Source organism: Podarcis gaigeae, assembly GCF_964106915.1.
Source record: "Podarcis gaigeae genome assembly, chromosome: 2".
In the NCBI taxonomy this organism is placed as follows: Eukaryota; Metazoa; Chordata; class Lepidosauria; order Squamata; family Lacertidae; genus Podarcis; species Podarcis gaigeae.
Genome location: NC_139679.1, coordinates 126,392,996 through 126,417,734, shown reverse-complemented (window position 1 = coordinate 126,417,734; position 24,739 = coordinate 126,392,996). Strand labels below are relative to the sequence as shown.

The following is a 24,739-nucleotide window of genomic DNA, read 5'->3' as shown; positions in this document are numbered from 1 at the left end:
TCTTGCGGTTTTTTCCTCTTGCGAAGCAAGCCCGTTAGCGGCTTAGCGCTATTAGCGGCTTAGCAGATCAGCTGATAAGCGGCTTAGCGGATAAGCTGATAAGCGGCTTAGCGGATCAGCTGATTAGCGGCTTAGCGGATCAGCTGATAAGCTGATAAGCTGCTTAGCGGCTTAGAAAAGGGGGGGAGGGGGGGAAAACCACAGGAACTCGCAAGACATTTTTGTCTTGTGAAGCAAGCCCATAGGAAATTCGTTTTGCGAAGCACCTCCAAAACGGAAAACCCTTTCGTCTAGCGGGTTTTCCGTCTTGCGAGGCATTCATCTTGTGGGGCACCACTGTAATAATAATAATAATAATTTATTTATACCCTGCCCACTCTGGGCAGCTTCCAAAAAAAAAAAAATTAAAATACTGTACTAAATCAAACATGAATAGCCTCCCTAAACAGGGCCACCTTCCAATGTCTTCTAAAAGTCTGGTAGTAGTTGTTCTATTTGACATCTGGTGGGAGGGCGTTGCACAGGGCGGGTGCCACTACCGAGAAGGCCCTCTGCCTGGTTCCCTGTAACTTGGCTTCTCGCAGTGAGGGAACCACCAGAAGGCCCTTGGTGCTGGACCTCAGTGTCCAGGCAGAATGATGGGGGTGGAGACACTCCTTCAGATATACTGGACCGAGGCCGTTTAGGGCTTTAAAGTTCAGCACCAACACTTTGAATTGTGCTCGGAAATGTACTGGGAGCCAATGGAGGTCTTTCAAGACCGGTGTTATATGGTCTCGGCGGCCGCACCCAGTCACCAGTCTAGCTGCCGCATTCTGGATTGGTTGTAGTTTCCGCGTCACCTTCAAAGGTAGCCCCACGTAGAGCGCATTGCAGTAGTCCAAGCAGGAGATAACCAGAGCATGCACCACTCTGGCGAGACAATTTGCGGGCAGGGAGCGTCTCATCCTGCGTACCAGATGGAGCTGGTAGACAGCTGCCCTGGACACAGAGTTAACCTGCGCCTCCATGGACAGCTGTGAGTCCAAAATGACTCCCAGGCTGCGCACCTGGTCATTCAAGGGCAAAGTTACCCCATTCAGGACCAGGGAATCCTCCACACCTGCCCGCCTCCTGTCCCCCAAAAACAGTACTTCTGTCTTGTCAGGGTTCAATCTCAATAGCCGCCATCCATCCTCCAACTGCCTCCAGACACTCACACAGGACCTTCCCCGCCTTCACTGGTTCTGATTTAAAAGAGAGGTAGAGCTGGGTATCATCCGCATACTGGTGAACACCCAGCCCAAACCTCCTGATGATCTCTTCCAGTGGCTGCATGTAGATGTTGAAAAGTATGGGGGAGAGGACAGAACCCTGAGGCACCCCACAAGTGAGAGCCCAGGGGTCTGAACACTCATCCCCCACCACCATTTTCTGAACACGGCCCGGGAAGAAGGAGCGGAACCACTGTATGACAGTGCCCCCAGCTCCCAGCCCCTCTAGACTGTCCAGAAGGATGTTATGGTCGATGGTATCAAATGCCGCTGAGAGATCCAGCAGAACTAGGAAACAGCTCTCACCTTTGTCCCTAGCCCGCCGGAGATCATCAACCAGTGCGACCAAGGCAGTTTCAGTCCCATGATGAGGCCTGAATCCCGACTGGAAGGGATCCAAATGGTCCGCTTCTTCCAGGCGTGCCTGGAGTTGCTCAGCAACCACTCGCTCAATCACCTTGCCCAACAATGGAAGATTTGAGACTGGGCGATAGTTGGCCATCGTGGCCGCATCTAAAGATGGTTTTTTAAGAAGCGGTTTAATAACTGCCTCTTTCAGCGGGTCTGGGAAGGCTCCCTCACGGAGGGAAGCATTCACCACCCCACGAAGCCCATCGCCCAGCCCTTCCTAGCTAGCTTTTATAAGCCAGGATGGGCAAGGATCTAGGAGACAGGTGGTTGGCTTCACTCGTCCAAGCAGCCTGTCCACATCCTCGGAGGTAACAGATTGGAATTGATCCCATGCAACTTGACTAGACAGGTCTAGCACTCTCCCGCCCCGGCCCTGCTCCCATGTTGGTGTCTACCTCTTCCCGAATCTGAGCGACTTTATCTGCAAAAAACTTTGCAAAATCATTGCAGGAGATCATGTGGCCTGTACTGGGCCCCGATGTAACAGGTGGTTCTGCTAAATTGTGAACCATCTGAAAAAGTCTCCTGTTGCTGTTTTCTGCAGATGCAATAGAGGCGGTGAAGAAAGTCTCCTACCGCCACTTGGTAGGCTCGACATTGAGCTCTAACCTGTGTCTGGTCAGCTTCAGAATGAGTTATCTGCCACCGGCGCTCTAGCCGTCTCAATGATTGTTTCATTGCCCTCAGATCTGTGGAAAACCACGGGGCTGTCCGGGCTCCATGCAGTCGGAGAGGGCGCTTCGGAGCCAAACAGTCAATAGCCCTGGTTAACTCCACATTCCAGCGGGCCACCAGGGAATCAGCTGAAAGGCCATCAACATGGGATAAAACATCCCCTACCACTCTCTGGAAACCATTTGGATCCATTAAGTGGCGGGGGCGGACCATCTGAATTGGTCCCACTTCACTGCAGAGAGGAAGGGTCGCGGAGAAGTCCAGTTGCACCAGGAAGTGATCTGACGATGGCACTTCTTTTGTTTCGCTTTTACTTAGTGTCAGATCACCCACGTCACTAGAGGTGAACACCAGGTCTAAGGCATGTCCATGACTATGAGTTGGGCCAAACTTATTCAGGGACAGCCCCATGGAGGCCATGCTTTCCACGAAGTCCCGAGCAGCCCCTTGTAAGGTTGTGTCGGCATGGATATTAAAATCCCCTAGGACAACCAAGCTAAGTGTCTCCAGAAGAACATCTGCCACGACCTGAAGCAGCTCAGGCAGGGAATCCTTGGTGCAGCGGGGAAGTCAGTACACCAAAAGGAATCCTGTACTGCCCCTATTGCCCAACTTCCAGAACATGCACTCAGAAAAGTGAGTCTTCCCAATAGGATGCCTGGTGCAGACTAATGACTTCCTAAAAATCACTGCAACCCCCCCTCCCCGCCCACATGACCTGGGTTGCTGTGCGTAAGAGAAACCTGGTGGACAAGCAGCGGCAAGGACAGGCTCATCTGCTTCATCCAACCAAGTCTCTGTTACACATGCCAGGTCGAGTCCTCCATCCATGATCAAGTCATGGATGGCAGTGGTTTTATGAATCATTGACCTGGCATTGCACAGCAACACCTTCAGGTCATGTGGGTATCCCTTGCTGATTCTAATATCCATCCGGTCAGGACCAGACCCGGAGGCAGGAATAGTCCTCAGACAACAACTAAACCTGCCCCCTCTGTAACAACATGATCTGGTCTTAGCGTAACTCCTCCTCCTACCCATGATCACTGAGATCGGTTGTCCCAGTGCATCCCCCCCTGTGGAACATGCCCCAGCCATTTTGTTGGCTGGGACCCACTCCCCGGCAGCCCTGACCCCTCCCCTTAAGAACAAAATAAAACCTTTTAAAAAAATAAAACAATAAAACAAGAACTCTGCGCCCCCTGAGTCCTCCTGGACAGCAGCAGCAGTAACAGCAACCGTAGTTGTGAGGCCTGTCAGGTCCCGCCCCGGGCCAGATGGTGAGTGGCAAGAGCAGGGCCCTCAGGCACTCACCCAGGGGAGGTCAAGGAGAAGTCAAGGAGGAGAATCGTGGGATCATGGACTCTCTCAGTAAGGATCCCTGTTGGATCATAACATGCTGTGATTGGAGATGGAGTGGATTCCATGATTGAGCCACAAAAATATCCATCCCAGATAAAAGCCTAGCAATATCTCAGTTAATACCAGGAAACAAAAACAGTGAAAACTATTGGACGGCCTCACATCTCATTCTCTTCAGTTCTTCCTCTGTCACAAGCATTCATTAACATTGTTCAATAATCTGGAGTTCCCATTTCCTCCTGAGACTCTAATTAGCTTCTCTCTTCATTGCAGATGGTGATGAACTGGAAGGGAAGAACAAGGGAGACCACAACAGAATCCACATAGCGGAGAAGTCGTATAAATATTCAGAGTGTGGAGAGAAGATCCGTCAGAGCTCCCAGTCCACCTCCCATCAAAGAAAGAGCTTCGTTCAAAGGAATAGCCTCACTTCACACGAAATAACACAGAGTAGGGAGAAATTGTATCTGTGCAGAGAATGTGGAAAGAGCTTCAATCGGAAGGATAGTCTCACTTCCCATCAAAGAGTTCATACTGGGGAGAAACCTTATCAGTGCTCCGAATGTGGAAAGAGCTTTAGTCAAAGTGCACATCTCACTTCCCATCAAAGAGTTCATACTGGGGAGAAACCTTATCAGTGCTCCGAATGTGGAAAGAGCTTTAGTCAAAGTGCACATCTCACTTCCCATCAAAGAGTTCATACTGGGGAGAAACTTTATCAGTGCTCCGAATGTGGAAAGAGCTTTAGTCAAAGTGCACATCTCACTTCCCATCAAAGAGTTCATACTGGGGAGAAACCTTATCAGTGCTCCGAATGTGGAAAGAGCTTTAGTCAAAGTGCACATCTCACTTCCCATCAAAGAGTTCATACAGGGGAGAAACCCTATCAGTGCTTCGAATGTGGAAAGAGATTTTGTCTGAGTGGTGATCTGACTTCCCATCAAAGAATTCATACAGGAGAGAAACCCTATCAGTGCTTTGAATGTGGAAAGAGATTTTGTCTGAGTGGTGAACTGACTTCCCATCAAAGAGTTCACACAGGGGAAAAGCCCTATCAGTGCTTGGAATGTGGAAAGAGCTTTCGTCTGAGTGGTGATCTCACTTCCCATCAAAGAATTCATACAGGGGAGAAACCCTATATGTGCTTGGAATGCGGAAAGAGCTTCAGTCAAAGTGCCACACTCTCTTCCCATTACAAAATTCATACAGGGGAGAAACCCTATCAGTGCTTGGAGTGTGAAAAGAGCTTCAATCGGAAGGATAGTCTCACTTTCCATCAAAGAATTCATACAGGAGAGAAACCGTATCACTGCTTAGAATGTGGAAAGAGCTTTCGTCGGAGTGGTGGTCTCACTTCCCATCAAAGAATTCATACAGGGGAGAAACCCTATATGTGCTTCGATTGTGGGAAAAGCTTCCGGGACGGCCACAAGCTCACTTCCCATCAAAGAATTCATACAGGTGAGAAACCCTATCAGTGCTTGGAATGCGGAAAGAGCTTCAGTCATAGCACCAATCTCACTTCCCATCAAAGAATCCATACAAGAGAGAAAACATCTTAGTGTTTGGAATGTGGGAAAAGATTCATTCATGGCCCACCAAATAATTCATACAGGGTTGAAAGCATATCAGCACACGGAATGTGTATAAAATTTCACTTGTTCAAAAGTCAATTTAAGATCTCACACCAGGGTGAAGAATAGAATTATAGATTCAGAATCTAGTCCAACCCCCTCCAGAAACCTCATTTCAAGCACCCATGACCATCCAACTTCTTCTTAAAACCCCCCAATGAAGGTCCACCCCCTTCTGAGAGAGTTCCTTTTCACTGTCAGCTCTTACTATCAGAGAGAAAATATAAAAAAGACTTTGGAGAAGACTTCCGGTGTGATGGCCTATGGCGTTTGGCTGCTTTCCCAGGACACCGGACCCCAGTAGTGCAATTAAACAAGGTGGATCTGGGGGTATTTATCCTGTTGAACCCCGCAGGAATGGGGCGGATGTGCCTTCACCCGCACATCCGATATCTGCCGCTCGCTACAGTGGAGGCAGAAGCGCTGGGTGTTTAGCATTGCACGAATTGGACACTCTCCGATGCCAACGCCATGAGCGGGAGCATTCCTGTTTTTCAACAAAGATTTGAATTCGGACTTTGAAAGGACTTTTGTCGCTCTGCTACAGAAGATGTCTCATCTTTTTTGATACTTAGTGCTGTTGGGCCAACGCCCTCCCTCACTTGTCCGAATGGTGAGGAACTTCGCCCGTAGTAGCAGAGTACAGCAGAAGCAGACTCTGGTTGGAATGCAGCATCAAGAAAATAAGAAGTCTGTTGGGATACTGCCAGGGAGACAAAGGCCATCATGACCCCACATCGATTTCGGACGATCCATCGATCTCCCGTAGATACAGTATCAGTCAGTTAGCGACACGAGCTGCAGAAATAGCTTGCCACATTCCAGGGCTCGTGCACACTCTATCAGCAGAGTTCGCACAACGAAAGGTGCACTCAGGAGAGCATTATTTACAACTTTATTCAGCGTTGATCAGAACAAAGAAAAACATGACTGCCTGCTTCGATGTTCAGGCACAGAGAGAGAAGAAACAAAAGCTATATACATAAACAGAAAGATCCTGTGAACAGGAAATACGCAGGCTGTGACACAACAACCTGCTCCCTTCTTTGTTGATTTTGCAGAGTCCCGAGCACAGCGGAATGATGAGCAGTACGTGCCACATACTCTACATTACTTTACTTTATTTACACTTCAATGCTAAGAGCTTACAAACAAGCATCTTGCCTCTGCGTGAGCAGAGAGACTTCCTCTCTCATCTAAAGCACGGAGAGAACTGCGAGAACAGTGAAAAACAGGAAACCAGTGTACGTCACATCCAGTCTCCTCTTCCCGTGGGAAAACCCAACAGCAACTGACTGTGGAATGTAAACACCTGTCTCGTGACAAGCACTTCGCTGCACAGTGAAAGAGAGCAGAAACCAACATCCTCCCCCTTTCTGTGAACATCACTGGGCAGCGTGTTCGTACAATATCAGTACAAACCCAACTTCTGCACATAGGTACAGTGTTGATCCCTTGATACAATCTTGGACAATACATCAGCAGGAATTTCATTACCTGGCATATAGGACCGTTACGAGTCCCTTCTGAATACGTTCCCTAGCATGTTGCAACTTCAATTGCAAATGCTTCGTGCTTTGCTTACAACCTTCAGAATTCAGCAAAGCCAAACATGCTTTGTTGTCCTGGTAAACCTGGATTGGACATTTGACAGGAATTTTCATGTCTTTGCACAATTGTAACAACCATTCACAATCCTTAAGTGAATAAGACAGTGCATTCAGTTCAGCTTCACAAGTACTTAAGCTAACTGTTGTTTGCTTCTTGCATGACCAATCAAATAGACCCTGATTGTACATATAGCAAACTCCAGACGTACGTTTCCTGTCTGTAGTGTCACTTCCAAAACTTGCATCTGCAAATATCTCAAGACCACCAGACTTCTGATTGTTAAATCTCAGTCTGTAATGCATAGTGCCTTTCAAATACCGCGCTATGCGTTTCAGAGCTTTCCAATCCTTAACAGTAGGATTGTTGACTTGTCTGCTTAGCAGATTACAGCTAACAGCAATGTCAGGTCTTGAACATCTGGCAATGAAGTTTAGCTTGCCTAGCACACTTCTGTACAGTGTAGTGTCAGAAAATGCTTCTTCAGTGTCATTTACCTGATAACCTGTTGTCATCGGTGTGTCTACAGGGTTAGCATCCATCAGGTTTAGTTTGCTTAACACATCAGCAATTTTCCGTGACTGGTGTACTAGAATGTTACCATCTTGGTCTCTCTCTATTTCCAGAGATAGGTAGTTGTTTACCTCACCAAGATCTTTCATGTCAAAGTGCTCTTTCAGTTGAGCTAGGGCGTTATTGTACATTGTGACATCCTTCCAAAAGAATAAAAGATCATCAACATAAAACAAACAATACAGTTTCTTTTGCCCCTCCTCTATGATAAATACACATGGATCAGCTTTCCCTTGCTTAAAACCTAGAGAAAACAATACTTCAGTGAGTTTTGTGTGCCAACACCATGCACTTTGTTTGAGACCATAAAGGGACTTCTTCAGTGCACAAACATATCCCTGTTTTACCTGTACGCCATCAGGTGAAAGCATATAAAGTGATTCACCCAGAGATCCGTACAAAAAAGGTGTATTCACATCAAGGTGACTAATGTGTAGATTCTCCTCTGCAGCTAGCTTGAGCATAAGCCTAATGCTCTCATACCTCACTGTGGGTGAGTAGGTCTCGTGATAATCTTCACCTGGTACCTGTGCAAAACCTCTGGCTACCAATCTGGCTTTGTGTCTGACTATCTTGCCATTTTGATCAGTCTTCGCTTTGAAGACCCATTTGCTTCCAAGCAGTTTCATTCCTGGAACTACTGGAACAAGCTCCCATGTTTTGTTCCTTTCTAAGGAATCAAGCTCAGCCTTCATGGCATTTAACCATGGCTCAGCTTCCTTTGAATCCAAATCCTGGATTTCTTGGAAACTTGAAGGTTCAAATACCTTCTTGGAGCTTTTAACAGCTGTTACTGCTATCTTAGCAAACTCATCAGCAAATCTCTTTGGAGGTCTGCCTTTTGTGGCTCTCTGTGACCTACGAATTAGCCTTAAGTCTTCAACACTCTCCTCTTCCTTCTTGGGAGAAAAGTGACCTATTGTGAACAATGGTTCTTCCAATTCTTGATCAGAGCTTTCAGAGGGTCGCATAGAGGCTTTCGCACTCTTGAAATCCTCTGAATCACCCGATTCAGTTTCAGACTCAGAATCAGAACCTTCATCAGTGGGTGTGGGTTGTTGCGGTTGCTTTTGACTATCCTCAGTCTCATCACTGTCATCAGGATAACAATGGAAAATTCCCACATTCTCCCCCCACTTGGCATTGTACTCAACACTTCTTATGAGCTTAATTGTTTTTGAGTCAGTCATCATTATTATGTAAGACCCTTTCTGATAACCTAGTAAGATACCATGCAATCCACACTTGTCTAACTTGGAGCTTTGTGGTGAGTGAACCCACATGTCAGAACCAAAAATTTTCATGTGTTTGATGTATGGCTTCTTGCCAAACATCTTCTCATAGGGGGTACAACCAATTGCTGAAGATAACCTGCGATTATAACTGTAAACAAAACGCGAGAGAGATTCGGCCCAATAACTCTCTGGAAGATTGGCATCATGCAGCAAGGTTTTTAACCCTTGAAGCAGTGTTTGATTTGCCCTCTCGCAAAGTCCATTCTGCCATGGCGAGCGAGGACTAGACAAATCGTGTTGAATTCCTTTCTCAGTCAGAAAAGCTTCAAACTGCTGAGAAGTGAATTCCCCCCCCCCCGCGATCAGTGAAAATAATTTTTATCTTCTTACCATGCACATTTTCCAACCAAGCACAGAATTCCTTGAACCTAGGAAAAGCCTCTGATTTCTGCTTGAGATTGTACACATAAATATACCTGGAAAATGCATCAATGAGAACCATGAAGTACCTGTTTCCACCCAAAGAGGGCTCTAGTGGTCCAACCAAATCAGCATGAACAACCTGGTATGGTTCTGTAGCTTGCCTACTAGACACCTTACCTTTCGCAGCCATTTTCACCTTGTTTGCTGCGCATGCCTTGCACTTCATGTGGTACCTGCAGGGTTTAATAGTCATACCTTCAACCAAGGCAGGCATTTTAGATACTGCCTCAAAATGCAAATGACCAAATTTTCGATGAAAATCATGAATACATTCTGCATGCAAACTTTTGTTAGTACCTGCAATGCAACAAGTTTCATCCTGCACAACATCATCAAAATACAAAACAAACAAACGATCAACATATTCAGCATGCAATACATAATCATTTTTCTTTGTGATGATGCACTTTTTGTTCTTAAAGGAAACATCAATTTTCCGCTCATTCAGCTGTCCAACGCTGAGCAGATTATGTTTGGCATCCGGTACGTAAAGCACATTCTGTATCGATAAGTCCAAACTGTGAAGAACAACAGTTCCGTAGCCTTTACTGGGGATTGTGTGGTCATCCGCCTGGTGAATCGCACCTTCCTGCGGTGTAAAAGACATGAACAGTCGCTTATCGTTGCACATGTGATGGGTTGCCGCTGAATCAACAACGAAGAAAGATCTAGATGTCTTCTGGACCTTTGCAACTTTTGGAGTGAAGCGTGAGACCATTGCCTTGTGCTGCGTTGTCCTGGACACCAGACCTTTGCCTTGGCTCTGGCCTTTTCCACGCGATGAGCTTCCGCTGCGCTGCTCTGTCTTGGCCCTGGGATATCTGCATTCCCTCTTCATATGGCCTAGACGTCCACACAAGTAGCACTGCCTTCACTGCGCCATCTGGTGGTTCCACTGCACTCTGGGATGACGTCTATGAAGACTCCCCCTTACCCATGCAGCTATCACCCTGGCGGTCTGCTTCATTCTGAATCACGGCAGAATCACAGGCTACTCTGAGCTGAGCATGTGGCTGATTGGCATCAAATTCCCCACTTGCATCAGCCAACCTTCTGCAGCTAGCCATCATGACTCTGGCATTAGCCTCCTGCATCATCTCTGCTGCATTAAATCAAGCTGCTTTATACAAGCTGCATCTGTGCTGCTTCATTTCAAAAGCAAGTTCAAAACAGCCTCTGCCTGTGAGCCTGTGCCACTCTGCTTAACTGCAGCTGCTTCAAACCTCATTCCAAAGGCACTTTTAAAAGGTACTTTCGATTTCCAGCGTCCCAGCCTTTGCCTTAAAGCCTATGCCAGTGCATGGCAAAACGGCTATAAAAGTTCAAAGTCCAGCCATAAAGCCATTAATTAGAAGCTGGCAGGCTGCCCGGAGCATGAGCACATACCTCATCAATCATCTTGACGCGCAGAGCAGATACCGTCCGATCCGTCCCTCTGTCGCTGTTCCGATTCTTTGCTCCTTTGTTCCTTTGCCAGGAGCCCGATTCGACTTCTGGAGTCCATTCTCAAGATGACTGCGTTTTTCTGGGCCCCATAACCATTAATGTTGATTTTGCAGAGTCCCGAGCACAGCGGAATGATGAGCAGTACGTGCCACATACTCTACATTACTTTACTTTATTTACACTTCAATGCTAAGAGCTTACAAACAAGCATCTTGCCTCTGCGTGAGCAGAGAGACTTCCTCTCTCATCTAAAGCACGGAGAGAACTGCGAGAACAGTGAAAAACAGGAAACCAGTGTACGTCACATCCAGTCTCCTCTTCCCGTGGGAAAACCCAACAGCAACTGACTGTGGAATGTAAACACCTGTCTCGTGACAAGCACTTCGCTGCACAGTGAAAGAGAGCAGAAACCAACATTCTTAAGGTGGAACGGAAATATCCTAACAAAGTCAACAGAGCGAAGAGCTGACTCACGCACCAGAGGGGATAGAAATAGCTCCTGTTCTCACACAATGATACATTAGGTAATTAGGCAATTAAAGGCACAGTGTCACACTGTGCAATGATAGAATGAAACACTGCAGTACTGCCAGCTACTTCATGATTTGGCAAGCCTCGTGGAGAAAGAGTCAATTAATGAAATGGAATGCAAGTGAAACTATATTAAAAAAAACTTGAGAATTTGATGTTTAATGGTGCGGTCCTTTGTGGAGGGCTCTAATTATTATTGGCAAGGTATCAGCTTGTTTGAAGATATGAAGAGACTTTGTTGAAATACAGTCTTACCAGAGAATGAGGCTGTAATTTCAACTGCGTCACACACCATCTTCTCTCCCTTTTTTGTTATTGTTTGAGTCTAGATAGAGAGTAATCTGGCCTCCCGCCAAAGCTCTGGCAAGACTCCAGCTTCTCCAACTCTCTCAATAATGATCTGGCGTCCTGCCAAAGCCTTAGCCGATCAACAAAGCTCAAACTCCATTTCCTTCCATAGGAACACAGTGAAACTTCGGGAGTTTAAATCCATTTCAATTTTGTCACATAGTTCTCTTTTTCATTGTAATCCATAAGTATAATCCCATTCTCTTTTATCTCCTCTTGCTTTTTATCAGTTTGTTAGCATTCGGGGGGGGGGGTGCGTGTGTGCATGCTGCTGAATCATTTATGTTGCAAACATGATATATATATAAAGAAAGAGTAAATATTTTACATTGAAGGAAGTCTTTTTTGCGGTTTGAATCGTTTTGGCTTTGTATATGCTTCAATTTAGCAGTTCATGATCTTGTTCCTTCTGTTCCAGCACATGTCTGTATATTAGTTCTAATTTCACTCTAATAAACAGAAGTACCTCTGCTTCTTAATGGTCGAGTAGGAGGGCTACCAATAGGCAAAGTGATTTTGCTGCCTCTCAGATTCCATGGTGGAGCAAGAGCCAGGTATCGAGACAATCTGCGAGTGAAGTTCACTCCCCCCCAGGCCCTGGGGGGAGCTTGCAAGGACAATTACCCTCAAAGCTTCCTTGTTTATTCTTTGCTATCCATCTCTGCTATCTTGGGAGCAGGATCCATTAAGGCAGACCTGAACCAGAAGCCCCATTTCTAAACATCTCCATTGATTTCCATTTCATTTTTTTTGCTCCTCACCCCACTTCATAAGGCTGGCATGGTCTGCACAGTAATGACCTAGAGTAGATCCCATTGTACTCAGTGGGGTTTATGGACAGAACTTGGTGCAAAAAACAGTCACCACCCTGTCCCCAAGCCTGAAAACTGCAGCCCCAGAGTTCTTAACCTGAAGCACTATTTCTGGGTTAGCGGAGTCTGTAACCTGAAGCATATGTAACCCGAGGTACCACTGTACAAGATTAAATATTTTTTCGGTTGGGGATGCTAAAATGGTGCAAATGATAGCACATTAGAAAAAAGGGGTCCCTCTCAAAGGGGGCTGAAGACAACAGACAGATTACAACTGGGGAATATTTCACACAGGAAACCACATCTGCTTGCATGGATTTTTGTCATATATGGATTTATAAAAATGAAGGTGAATCTTTGATCTTTGTAATCTTCCCTTAGGGCTCAGGGGGGGCAAGCTTGGATTGTAGAGGAACCGAACAATTATTAACTGTGAAATCTATCCCACAGTGTGGTCTCTTCGGTTTGGGAAGATTCTTCGGTTTCGGAAAATATCAGTCCATTAAAATACATTACATGTCTTACTTTTAATTAAACAAAGGAAATCTGGAAGACAGCCCAGAGTCCTGGAAGATAAGACAGTGGAATGAAATAGGGCCTTCTGAGGAGGGGCTGCACCGAAAAAATTTGAGGGACAACAAGAAGAACAAAAATTTCATCTTGCATGTTAATTTACATATAGATCTGTTAAATATGATGAAAGTTGCATACCAGTGGCTGTCAAGATAAGATAAAGGATTAAGAGCGGGATGATATTGGGAATAAATAAAAGAGAGAAAAGTAGGAAAAAGAACCAAACAAAAAAACCCCTCATCAATCTTTGACTTTTGTCTTCTGGGTTTCTCAGTTGTTATTCTGTCTCTCGCAGCTACAATAAACCTACCATTAATATTGTGGACTAGGCATTTCTTCGTCAGAGGGCAAAAAACCCAAATTTAGCGGGGGATCAAATACTTCCCCCCTCACTCTATATGTTTACACACACACACACACCTCTGGCTCTCGTTTGGAGGAGGAGTGAGAGACGGAGGCACCTTACTGACAGAATGGCATTTCCATGGCACCTCCTTTCCTCCCAGGAGCTCCTCCTTCCACAACAACCCTGCCAGGCTGGCCGCTTGCCTTTCACCCCCTTTCCAGCACTGCATGGTTTAGTGTGGCAGCACCTGCCCTTTGGAACTCCCCGCCTCTTGCAATAAAGCGCATGCCTTTGCTAGACTCTTTTCTGGCATCTGCTGAAAGCATTCTTGTTTAGGCAACCATAGCCAGATGCTTAGGACGCTGAAGTAATTTTAATCTGTTTTAATGTTTTAGCTTTTCTCTTTTTTAAAGTAGGTTTTTTAATTTTTCTTGATTTTACTTCTGTTGGTTTTTTTGGTTTTTTGTATTGGTAAACAACTTTGCAGGTTTTTTAAAATAAATTTTATGAAATAAATGAACAATAAATATATATAAAATGTAGCAGGAACCCCCCCACCCCAATCATTCTGTTTGTATAAACTTCACACTCACACACTACATACGCCACATTTATGTTATAAATTCATAACACCACATTTCTGTTATAAATTCATAGAAAGTCAACCATACATTGGATTTGCACTGTTCCATTTTTATTTTTACTCCATGTGACAAGAACTAACAAAGGGGGGTGACTTAGTCCTGGTCAGCCATAATCCCTTCACTGTCTCAGCACATACTCAGGAGCCCTGCCCATGCCAACCCTGATGATCCCAGACAGAAGACAATCAAGATCACAAAGAACCTGCATATGGGAGTGGATTCAAACAAAGGACACTGATCAGATCTTCCCTTTTTTTTTTTTTAAACATTTTTTTATTGCTTTTTTAAAAATACAGAAATACAGAAAAAAGAATAAAGAGTGGTTATAAGAAAGAGAGATATAAATAACAAATTTCCATATTCTTTTTCCATCTAACCTATGGGACTTCCCCACATCCTCCTAACCCTGCGTTCTCTGTCTTATAAAGCATCAGCAATTTGTTAACTTATTTCAAAACTTATTGTAACTTCCATTTTATCATGTTCCCTATTTTCAATTTTACTGTCGCTCAATTCTTATATGTTTTATATTAAACACAATAAAGTTATTTCATTATTTTACCTCTGAATTCTTGTGTCTTAATTTTCATTCCAATAACTTACATTTGCTGAAGCTAGAATTTCCTGAAAGGTGCATTTTTTTTATTTTAACATTCATACAACTTATAGTGTTTTTTCAAATAGTCCTTAAACTTTTCCCAATCCTCCTCAGTTGTTTCTTCTCCCGCGTCTCAGATTCTGCCAGTCATTTCAGCCAGTTCCATATAGTCCATCAACTGCGATTGCCATTCCTCCAGCATGGGTAAATCTTGTGTCTTCCAGTATTTTGCAATCAGGATCCTTGCTGCTGTGGTAGCATACATAAAAAAGGTTCTGTCCTTCTTAAGCACTCTCTGGTCCACCATGCCCAGAAGGAAGGCCTCTGGTTTTTTAGGTAAGGTAAATCTCAATACCTTTTTTAGTTCATTATGGATCATTTCCCAGAAGGCCTTCACTTTCGGGCAGGTCCACCAGAGATGAAAGAATGTCCCTTCCGCCTCTCCACATTTCCAACATTTGTTGTCAGACAGATGATATATCTTGGCTAACTTGACTGGGGTCATGTACCACCGGTATACCATTTTCATAATATTTTCCTTCAAGGCAGTACATGCCGTGAATTTCAAACCGGTGTTCCATAACCTTTCCCAGTCTGCAAACATAATGTTATGCCCCACATCCTGAGCCCATTTTATCATAGCGGATTTGACTGTCTCATCCTGTGTATTCCACTTAAGCAGCAAGTTATACATTCTCGAAAGTAGTTTACTTTTTGGCTCTAACAATTCAGTCTCTAGTTTCGATTTTTCCACCTGGAATCCAACTTTTTTATCTATTTTAAATACCTCTTGAATTTGCGCATAGTGCAACCAATCTCGTACCTTAGTTTTCAATTTCTCCAAACTTAGCAACCTCCAATTGTCTCCAGTTTTTTCAATTATTTCCCAATATTTAGGCCAGTAGGCCTCCATGTTGGGTCTCTTACGTGCCTTGGCCTCCACCGGTGAGAGCCATCTCGGAGTTTTACTCTCCAATAAGTCTTTGTATTTTATCCAGACCCTCCAAATTGCTCTTCTGACAATATGGTTTTTAAACAATTTGTGCACTTTGGCCTTGTCATACCACAAATATGCATGCCACCCAAACGCATTGTCAAACCCTTCCAGATCCAGGACATCAGTGTTCTCCAATAAAATCCAATCTTTCAACCAGCAGAAGGCTGCAGATTCATAATATAGCCTCAAGTCTGGCAGGGCAAATCCCCCTCTTTCTTTCGCATCAGTTAATATTTTAAACTTTATTCGGGGCTTTTTGCCCTGCCAAACAAACTTAGAAATATCCTTCTGCCACTTTCCAAAACATTCCACCTTGTCCACGATCTGTAGGGCCTGAAACAAAAATAACATTTTCGGCAATACATTCATCTTTACAGCAGCTATTCGGCCTAACAAGGAAAGTTTCAGTCTTGACCATATATCCAAGTCTCTTTTGATTTCTGACCAGCATTTCTCATAATTATCTTTAAACAAATTCAAATTTTTGGAGGTCAAGTACACCCCTAGGTATTTTACTTTTTTAACCACATTCAACTCCGTTTCTTTGGAGAACTCATCTGTTTCTGTAGCTGTCAAATTTTTTGCTAAAACCTTGGTTTTTTGCTTATTTAACTTAAACCCCGCCACCCGACCAAAATCAGAAATTAATTCTAACACTCTTTTAGTGCTGGAGACTGGTTCCTGAAGTGTTAATACCAAGTCATCTGCAAATGCTTTCAATTTATATTGTTTCACTCCGACCTCAATTCCCTGGACCAACCGGTCCTTTCTAATCATATTTAGCAACACCTCCAGGACTGAAATAAACAATAGGGGGGATAGAGGGCACCCCTGGCGTGTCCCTTTTTCAATTTTAAACTCCTCTGTCACCACATTGTTTACTATCAATTTAGCTTTTTGTTCTGTGTAGATTGCTTCTATACCATTTTCGAACCCCCGCCCCACTCCCATCCCTTCCAAATTTTTCTTCATAAACATCCAAGAAATATTATCAAAGGCCTTCTCTGCATCAACAAAAATCAAAACCGCTCTGGTATTCAGATTTGTTTGTAGAAGTTCCAAAATGTCAATAATGTTTCTTGTGTTGTCAAACAAATGCCTACCAGGGAGAAAGCCAGCCTGGTCTTTGTGAATCACTTCATTTAGTACTTTTTTAAGTCTATTTGCCAAAATATCTGCAAAAATTTTATAATCCACATTTAGGAGTGAGATGGGGCGGTAGTTCTTAAGTTGGGTCTTTTCAGTCTCTGATTTAGGTACTAATGTGATGAAAGCTTCTTTCCACGTTTCCGGTGCCCTCCCTCCCTCCATTATCTGGTTGCAAACCTCCATCAAAGGTTGTATCAAATAGTCCTTTAAAACTTTATAATATTTGGAGGTTAAGCCGTCCGGGCCTGGGGACTTGCCAAGTTGAAGATTTTGAATGGCACTTTCAATTTCTTGCTGTGTAATATTACAGTTCAGGTTTGTTCTCATTTCCAGGGGTATTTTTTGTAATCCATTAGTTTTTAGAAATTGATCCACCTCTGAGGCTTTTTGCGGCCCTTGTGTATAAAGTTCTTTGAAGTACCTCTGGAAGCACTTTCTGATTTCCTCGGGTTTCTGAACCATTCTCCCTTCGATCTCTAGATTTGTAACCGTATTAAGCTTTTGTCTCTTTTTCAACTGCCAAGCTAGCAGTTTCCCACACTTATTCGCCGATTCGAAGGATCTTTGTTTCATTTGTTTAATTTTCCATTCCACCTCTTGATTTATCAGTTTTGAATATTGCGCCTGGAAGAATTTCACTTCTCTTAACACGTCCTTCGACTTAGGCCTAGATCTTAATTTTTTCTCACCTTCTCTTATTCTCTCCAATATCTTCTCCTTCTTTTCATTCCAGAGCCTTTTCTTAATCGTGTTTTGTTGTATTAGAAACCCTCTCATGACTGCCTTACTTGCGTCCCAGATTGTTCTTTTTTCCACAGTAGTATTCAAGTTTATCTCAAAATAGTCCTTTAGAGTTTTTTGGGCCTTCTTGGCAATCTCCTGATCTCTTAGAATAGTGTCATTCATTTTCCATCTAAAGGATCCGGTTGTATTTAGTCTCAATTCCACTTTCAAAGCATTGTGGTCGGAGCAGGTTTTTGGGCAGATTTCCACTTTTCTAGTCTTAGGTGCCAGTCCTCTAGTTGTCCAGATTTGGTCGATTCGTGTCCATGTCAGATGAGCTTCAGAAAAGAAAGTCCCTTCTTTCCCTAGAGGGTTCTTAACCCTCCAAATGTCTACTAAGTCCATATTGTCTGTCATTTCAAAAAAGGTTTTGGGTAGTCTGCCGTCTTTCGATATGTTAGCACTTTGTGACTTATCCATATTTACAGACACGACCCCATTCATATCACCCAGCATAATGATGTTGCTATAGTCCAAATAATCCAGCATAGTCTCATGCAGCTTCCTGAAGAATTCCGACTTTCCCTCATTTGGAGCATATATTCCTAATATCAAAATTTTTTCTCCTTGCGTCTGTATTTCAATCGCCAAAATTCGGCCATATTCATCTTTAAATAAAAATTTCGGTGACAGGCTCTCCTTTGCGTAAATCACCACTCCTCTCTTCTTAACTTTGTCTGAAGAAATAAATTCTTGGCCTAGTCTTTTGTTAATTAACACTTTTCTATGGAGCCTTGTCACATGTGTTTCCTGTAGGCAGATAACGTCCAGTTGTTCCTTTTTCAAAATGTGAAAGACTTTCCTTCTTTTTTCCGGGGAGTTTCCGCCATTTATGTTCCAACTAAGAAGCTGTAGAGACATCCTGAATCAATTGACGGGTTCTACAATGGGGTATCTAAGCTTCCTCCCGATCCCGGGGGAGGTAATGCTGGTCCTGGTCCTGGTGGTATAACTCTTGGAGATGGTCCCGGTGGTGGTGGAGGCCAAGAAGCTGCAGCTCCTTTTTGCAGGTCCTCCTCGTGGTCGTGTAGGAACTTCTGCTGGTCTTCAGGTGATTTAATCTTTATTTTCCTTCCTTTGTAAGTAAATGAAAGTCCTTGTGGAAACTCCCACCTGTAAGGAATTCCGTTGTGTCTCAACAATTTGGTCAAATCTATATAGGTAGTCCTAAGTTCCAAGACCCCTTCATGGATCACTGCCTTGCCGTGGCGAAGGGGCTTGAAGAACTCAGAGAAGCTATGAACTATGCCGAGCAGGGCACCCAAGATGAACAGGTCATAGTGGAGAGTTTTGACCAAACGTGATCCACCTGGAGGAGGAACCGGCAAGCCACTCCAGTATCCCTGCCAAGAAAACTCCATGGACAAAGACAACAGGCATATAAAAGATATGACGCTGGAAGATGAGCCCCTCAGGTCGGAAGGCGTCCAACATGCTACTGGGGAAGAGCGGAGGGCAAGTACAAGTAGATCCAGAGCTGATGAAGCGGCTGGGCCAAAGCCGAAAGGACGCTCAGTTGCGGATATGCCTGGAAGCGAAAGGAAAGTCCAATGCTGTAAAGAAAAATATTGCATAGGAACCTGGAATGTAAGAACCATGAACCTGGGTAAGTTGGAGGTGGTCAAAAATGAGATGGCAAGAATAAATATTGACATCCTGGGCATCAGTGAACTAAAATGGACGGGAATGGGTGAATTCAGTTCGGATGACCATCATATCTACTACTGTGGGCAAGAAACCCATAAAAGAAATGGAGTGGCCCTCATAGTCAACAAAAGAGTGGCGAAAGCTGTACTGGGATGCAATCTCAAAAATGATAGAATGATCTCGATACGAATCCAAGGCAGACCTTTTAACATCACAGTAATCCAAGTTTATGCACCAACTACTTGTGCTGAAGAAACTGAAATTGACCAATTCTATGAAGACTTACAAGACCTTATAGAAGTGACACCAAAGAAGGATGTTCTTCTCATTATAGGGGATTGGAATGCTAAAGTAGGGAGTCAAGAGATAAAAGGAACAACTGGCAAGTTTGGCCTTGGAGATCAAAACGAAGCAGGGCAAAGGCTAATAGAGTTCTGTCAAGAGAACAAGCTGGTCATCACAAACACGCTTTTCCAACAACACAAGAGACGACTCTACACATGGACATCACCAGATGGGCAGCATCGAAATCAGATTGATTATATTCTCTGCAGCCAAAGATGGAGAAGCTCTATACAGTCAGCAAAAACAAGACCTGGAGCTGACTGTGGCTCAGATCATCAGCTTCTTATAGCAAAATTCAAGCTTAAACTGAAGAAAGTAGGAAAAACCACTGGGCCGGTAAGATACAATCTAAGTCAAATCCCTTATGAATACACAGTGGAAGTGAGGAACAGGTTTAAGGATTTAGATTTGGTGGACAGAATGCCTGAAGAACTATGGATGGAGGCTCGTAACATTATACAGGAGGCAGCAACGAAAACCATCCCAATGAAAAGGAAATGCAAGAAAGCAAAGTGGCTGTCCAATGAGGCCTTACAAATAGCGGGGGAGAGAAGGCAAGCAAAATGCGAGGGAGATGGTGAAAGATACAGGAAATTGAATGCAGATTTCCAAAGAATAGCAAGGAGAGACAAGAAGACCTTCTTAAACGAGCAATGCAAAGAAATAGAGGAAAGCAATAGAATGGGAAGAACCAGAGATCTGTTCAAGAAAATTGGAGATATGAAAGGAACATTTCGTACAAAGATTTCCACAATAAAGGACAAAAGTGGAAAGGACCTAACAGAAGCAGAAGACATCAAGAAGAGGTGGCAAGAATACACAGAGGAATTATACCAGAAAGAAATGGATGTCTCGTATACCCCAGGTAGTGTGGTTGCTGACCTTGAGCCAGACATCCTGGAAAGTGAAGTCAAATGGGCCTTAGAAAGCACTGCAAATAACAAGGCCAGTGGAAGTGATGGCATTCCAGCTGAACTATTTAAAATTTTAAAAGATGATGCTGTTAAGGTGCTACACTCAATATGCCAGCAAGTTTGGAAAACTCAGCAGTGGCCAGAGGATTGGAGAAGATCAGTCTACATCCCAATCCCAAAGAAGGGCAGTGCCAAAGAATGCTCCAACTACCGCACAATTGCACTCATTTCACACGCTAGCAAGGTTATGCTTCAAATTCTACAAGGAAGGCTCAAGCAGTATGTGGACCGAGAACTCCAAGAAGTGCAAGCTGGATTTAGAAGAGGCAGAGGAACCAGAGACCAAATTGCAAACATGCGCTGGATTATGGAGAAAGCTAGAGAGTTCCAGAAAGACATCTACTTCTGCTTCATTGACTATGCAAAAGCTTTTGACTGTGTCGACCACGGCAAACTATGGCAAGTTCTTAAAGAAATGGGAGTGCCAGATCACCTCATCTGTCTCCTGAGAAATCTCTATGTGGGACAAGAAGCTACAGTTAGAACTGGATATGGAACAACTGATTGGTTCAAAATTGGGAAAGGAGTACGACAAGGCTGTATTTTGTCTCCCTGCTTATTTAACTTATATGCAGAATTCATCATGCGAAAGGCTGGGCTGGATGAATCCCTAGCCGGAATTAAGATTGCCGGAAGAAATATCAACAACCTCAGATATGCAGATGACACAACCTTGATGGCAGAAAGTGAGGAGGAATTAAAGAACCTTTTAATGAGGGTGAAAGAGGAGAGCGCAAAATATGGTCTGAAGCTCAACATCAAAAAAACGAAGATCATGGCCACTGGTCCCATCACCTCCTGGCAAATAGAAGGGGAAGAAATGGAGGTAGTGAGAGATTTTACTTTCTTGGGCTCAATGATCACTGCAGATGGTGACAGCAGCCACGAAATTAAAAGACGCCTGCTTCTTGGGAGAAGGGCAATGACAGGCCTAGACAGCATCTTGAGAAGTAGAGACATCACCTTGCCAACAAAGGTTCGTATAGTTAAAGCTATGGTTTTCCCAGTAGTGATGTATGGAAGTGAGAGCTGGACCATAAAGAAGGCTGATCGCCGAAGAATTGATGCTTTTGAATTATGGTGCTGGAGGAGACTCTTGAGAGTCCCATGGACTGCAAGAAGATCAAACCTCTCCATACTGAAGGAAATCAACCCTGAGTGCTCACTGGAAGGACAGATTGTGAAGCTGAGGCTCCAGTACTTTGGCCACCTCATGAGAAGAGAAGACTCCCTGGAGAAGACCCTGATGTTGGGAAAGATGGAGGGCACAAGGAGAAGGGGACGGCAGAGGACGAGATGGTTGGATAGTGTTTTCGAGGTTACCAGCATGAGTTTGAGCAAACTGCGGGAGGCAGTGGAGGACAGAGGTGCCTGGCGTTCTCTGGTCCATGGGGTCACGAAGAGTCGGACACGACTAAACGACTAAACAACAACAACAACAAAGTTCCAAGAGATATTTGGGTATATCTCTGTAAATTTCGGCCCTTTTACCTTCTACCTCCAAAGATTTCTTAAAATGTAGGCCTAGTATCTTATCCCTTTCTTCTCTTGATCTCAGAGCAACCAAACAGTCTCTGGGCTTATCTTTCTTTACTGATTTTCCCAGTCTAAAGGCTGTCACAATTTTAAAGTCCTTTTCTTCCTCAATTCCCCAGAATTTGGAGAACAAAAGTGTCAAAAATCCCTCTAGATTATTTTGTTCCAATTCCGGGATAGCCCTTATCCTGAGATTACTATCTTTACTTTTCAATTCAACCAATGCCAGGTAGGCTTGTTGTTCCCCTACCTGCCTTCTCAAAGGTCTTACCTCTCCTTTAATTTCATCCACCTTTAAGTTCGCCTGTTCTGCTTTTTGGTTGGCTTCCACAGCTAATTTAAAGTTTTCTGCCGTAGCTCCTTGCAATTTCTCAATTGCCTGAGTGTGCTGCGAAACCTGTTCAGTTAATTTGCCAATAGAGGATGTAGCTTGGTCAATCTTTGATGTTTGATTGTCCACTTTTTGGTTTAAGACTGCCAATTGTTCCAAAATTTGTTTTAAAACTGTTTCAGATCCTCCAGTTGCCATGTCTTCTGCAGCAGGCTGCACTAGTTCCACCTCCTGTGCTGTCAGCACAGTTGGGACAGATGATCTGCGGTGATGAGTTAAAGTTGTTTGCAAAAGTTGCCCAGATTTTTTCTCTTTTTCTTTATCTTTAGCTTTAGCTGCTCTTGTTCTCCCTGTGCCGCTCATTCCACACCTGCCTCTGTTCAAGGTCAAATGGTCTTTTGTCCCATGGGAAAAACAAGTCCCAAATATAAATAAAAAGAACCACAAAAGGTTTCAATAAAGCTCAGTTCCCATGCAACTATATTTCCACAGTCCTATAGGGGGAGTATTTCAAAGCTTCAAAAAAAGAAAGGAACTATTTTCCGCCATTGAAGTTCCTCAATTCCCCATATTGAGTTTTGTAATTCCCAAACACAAAAGGAAGGTTTCCAGAACTTCTAATCTCTTAAAATCCAGCCATAAAGTATCGATACATGTCCATGCAACAATGTTTAATGTTAGTATCTCAGTCTATGCAACAATTTTGATCTCTGCAACAATGTCGTCAGTTTGACAGCAGTTTGACAGTTCTTTTTCTATGCACTGGCAGCCCGGTGACGGGGTTATCTCTTTCAGCCCCGTTTAGCCCAGAAATTGGAGGATAGTTCTAAAGAATAAAAGTCTATACAACCCACAGTTCTTTCCTTTTTATCTTCAAAATACAGAGTCTCTCAATGCACCCTTTCTTCCACTTTTACAATCCCTTTTTAAATACTTCAGCTCGTTTCTGAGCCCTTGCTTTGATCTAATTAGCAGAGTCGGGAGGCGGACTTCCTGTTACTCGCCTCCCGCTTTCGGCCGAATTTCTTCAGTTTAGTTGAAAAATTTAGGACCCTTACTCACGGGTATGTTGCTCCAATTCCGATAATTTCAAGAAGAAAGGTCAGCGCTCATCAGCAGCAGCAGCGCGGCTTTGCTTCCACGAAAAGAGCGATGAACTCACAGCGCCGCTCCCCCTTTCATGTTCTGGAGCCTCTTACGAGGCTCCTTCCCCGCTTCTGGGGGGGCTCCAGGCGCCCGCCGAGTCCCACGGCCACAGGCTCGCTCTGCCTGTGGTTTTTCTTGATGGGTCTCCGCTTTGCCGCAGCGGACGACCCTTTTTCGCGGAGCCCCTCTTCACAGAGTAAAGAGGACCGCCATTGCTGTTTCGCGCCGCCTCCGGAAGTGATCAGATCTTCCCTCAGGGGGCAGGAAACTGCAAAATCCCCTTTGTCTCCTAGAAATTCCTGGAAGGGGAGGGGGGAAAGGAGGAACCAGCCAGGTGACAAGACACTCAAGTTACCACCAACTCCTCCCTCGGCCCCTCCTTTCTGTAATGTATGCCTCCCACAACCCCTCCTTTCTGTAATGTATGCATGATGTTTCTGGGGGTGGGCTAGACCTAGAGGAGGGGAATTTCAAAAGTTTTTATAAGACCTTGCACACTATTCTTCTGGGTCTTTCCTCTCTCCTGCACGTGAGGGGAATACCCTGTTGCAACAGTTCAATAAAGACCAAGCCTACAGGCTGCTGTTTTGCTCCAAGTTATCCTGGTTGGTGTCTTTGTTTTGTCCAAGGGAGCCCTCGGATTTTTCCTGTAACAGTTTGGCGACCATGCTCAGGGACACTTGGTTCTCCTGCAAAGGTGAGAGGGGAGACAGAAGGGATCGGGCGCCACTGGGCAACCTTAGCCCAGGGATCCTTCTTCCTCTCCCTGCCTCCTCTTTGCGGGCGGTAATCAATCGTCACCAAAAGCCCAACCAGGGGGAGCAAAGGCGAGGTCAAGCCGGCTAAAAAGAAAGGATCCCGGGATCCGCGGGGGACATCTTCAAACGTGAGTATGGTTTGAAGTAAATACATTGGGAGGGGGGTGGAAAAGTAACGTCCCCACGACAGCCAGACTTTCCTTCTTTCATTTCTGGCGTAACCCCTCGGAGTCGGCCGGGTGCGCTCTAACTTTGTCCTTTTCTAACCCGATTCTCCCCTTCGGAAAGTGGCCAGGGAGATCGTGGAACTTTACTGTCTGGCGCTTACCTCTCGGAGTCGTCTGGGTACGCCAAAACCTTTCTCTTTCTCTCCCCTCAATTTCTTACGCGGAGTGTGTCCGGGGAAATTGTGGTACCTTTTACTGTTTTCCGGCGCTTACCTCTCGGAGTCGTCTGGGTACGCCAAAACCTTTCTCTTTCTCTCCCCTCAATTTCTTACACGGAGTGTGTCCCGGGAAATTGTGGTACCTTTTACTGTTTT

The 24,739-nt window shown here is 44.5% G+C and overlaps 2 protein-coding genes and 1 long non-coding RNA gene across 6 annotated transcripts in view; 2 read left to right on the top strand and 1 right to left on the bottom strand.

The window, feature by feature from the left end:
* The window catches only part of LOC310837217 (uncharacterized protein), a 277,947-nt gene that overhangs the window by 153,877 nt on the left and 99,331 nt on the right, over positions 1 to 24,739 (top strand). The gene's annotated exons all lie outside the window — the stretch shown is intronic.
* On the top strand, positions 3,671 to 5,263 carry LOC310837760 (uncharacterized protein; the record flags this gene model as incomplete). Its single annotated transcript, XM_083724836.1, has 2 exons — positions 3,671 to 3,710; positions 3,975 to 5,263. Exons 1-2 carry the CDS (start codon positions 3,698 to 3,700, stop codon positions 5,261 to 5,263), a joined length of 1,302 nt encoding a protein of 433 aa, XP_083580962.1. The 5' UTR covers positions 3,671 to 3,697.
* On the bottom strand, positions 6,274 to 13,508 carry LOC310838133. The gene is made up of 3 exons (XR_014560712.1): positions 13,494 to 13,508; positions 11,096 to 13,459; positions 6,274 to 6,376 (listed from the first exon to the last, which is right to left on the bottom strand). It is a non-coding gene; the product is annotated as an uncharacterized lncRNA (long non-coding RNA).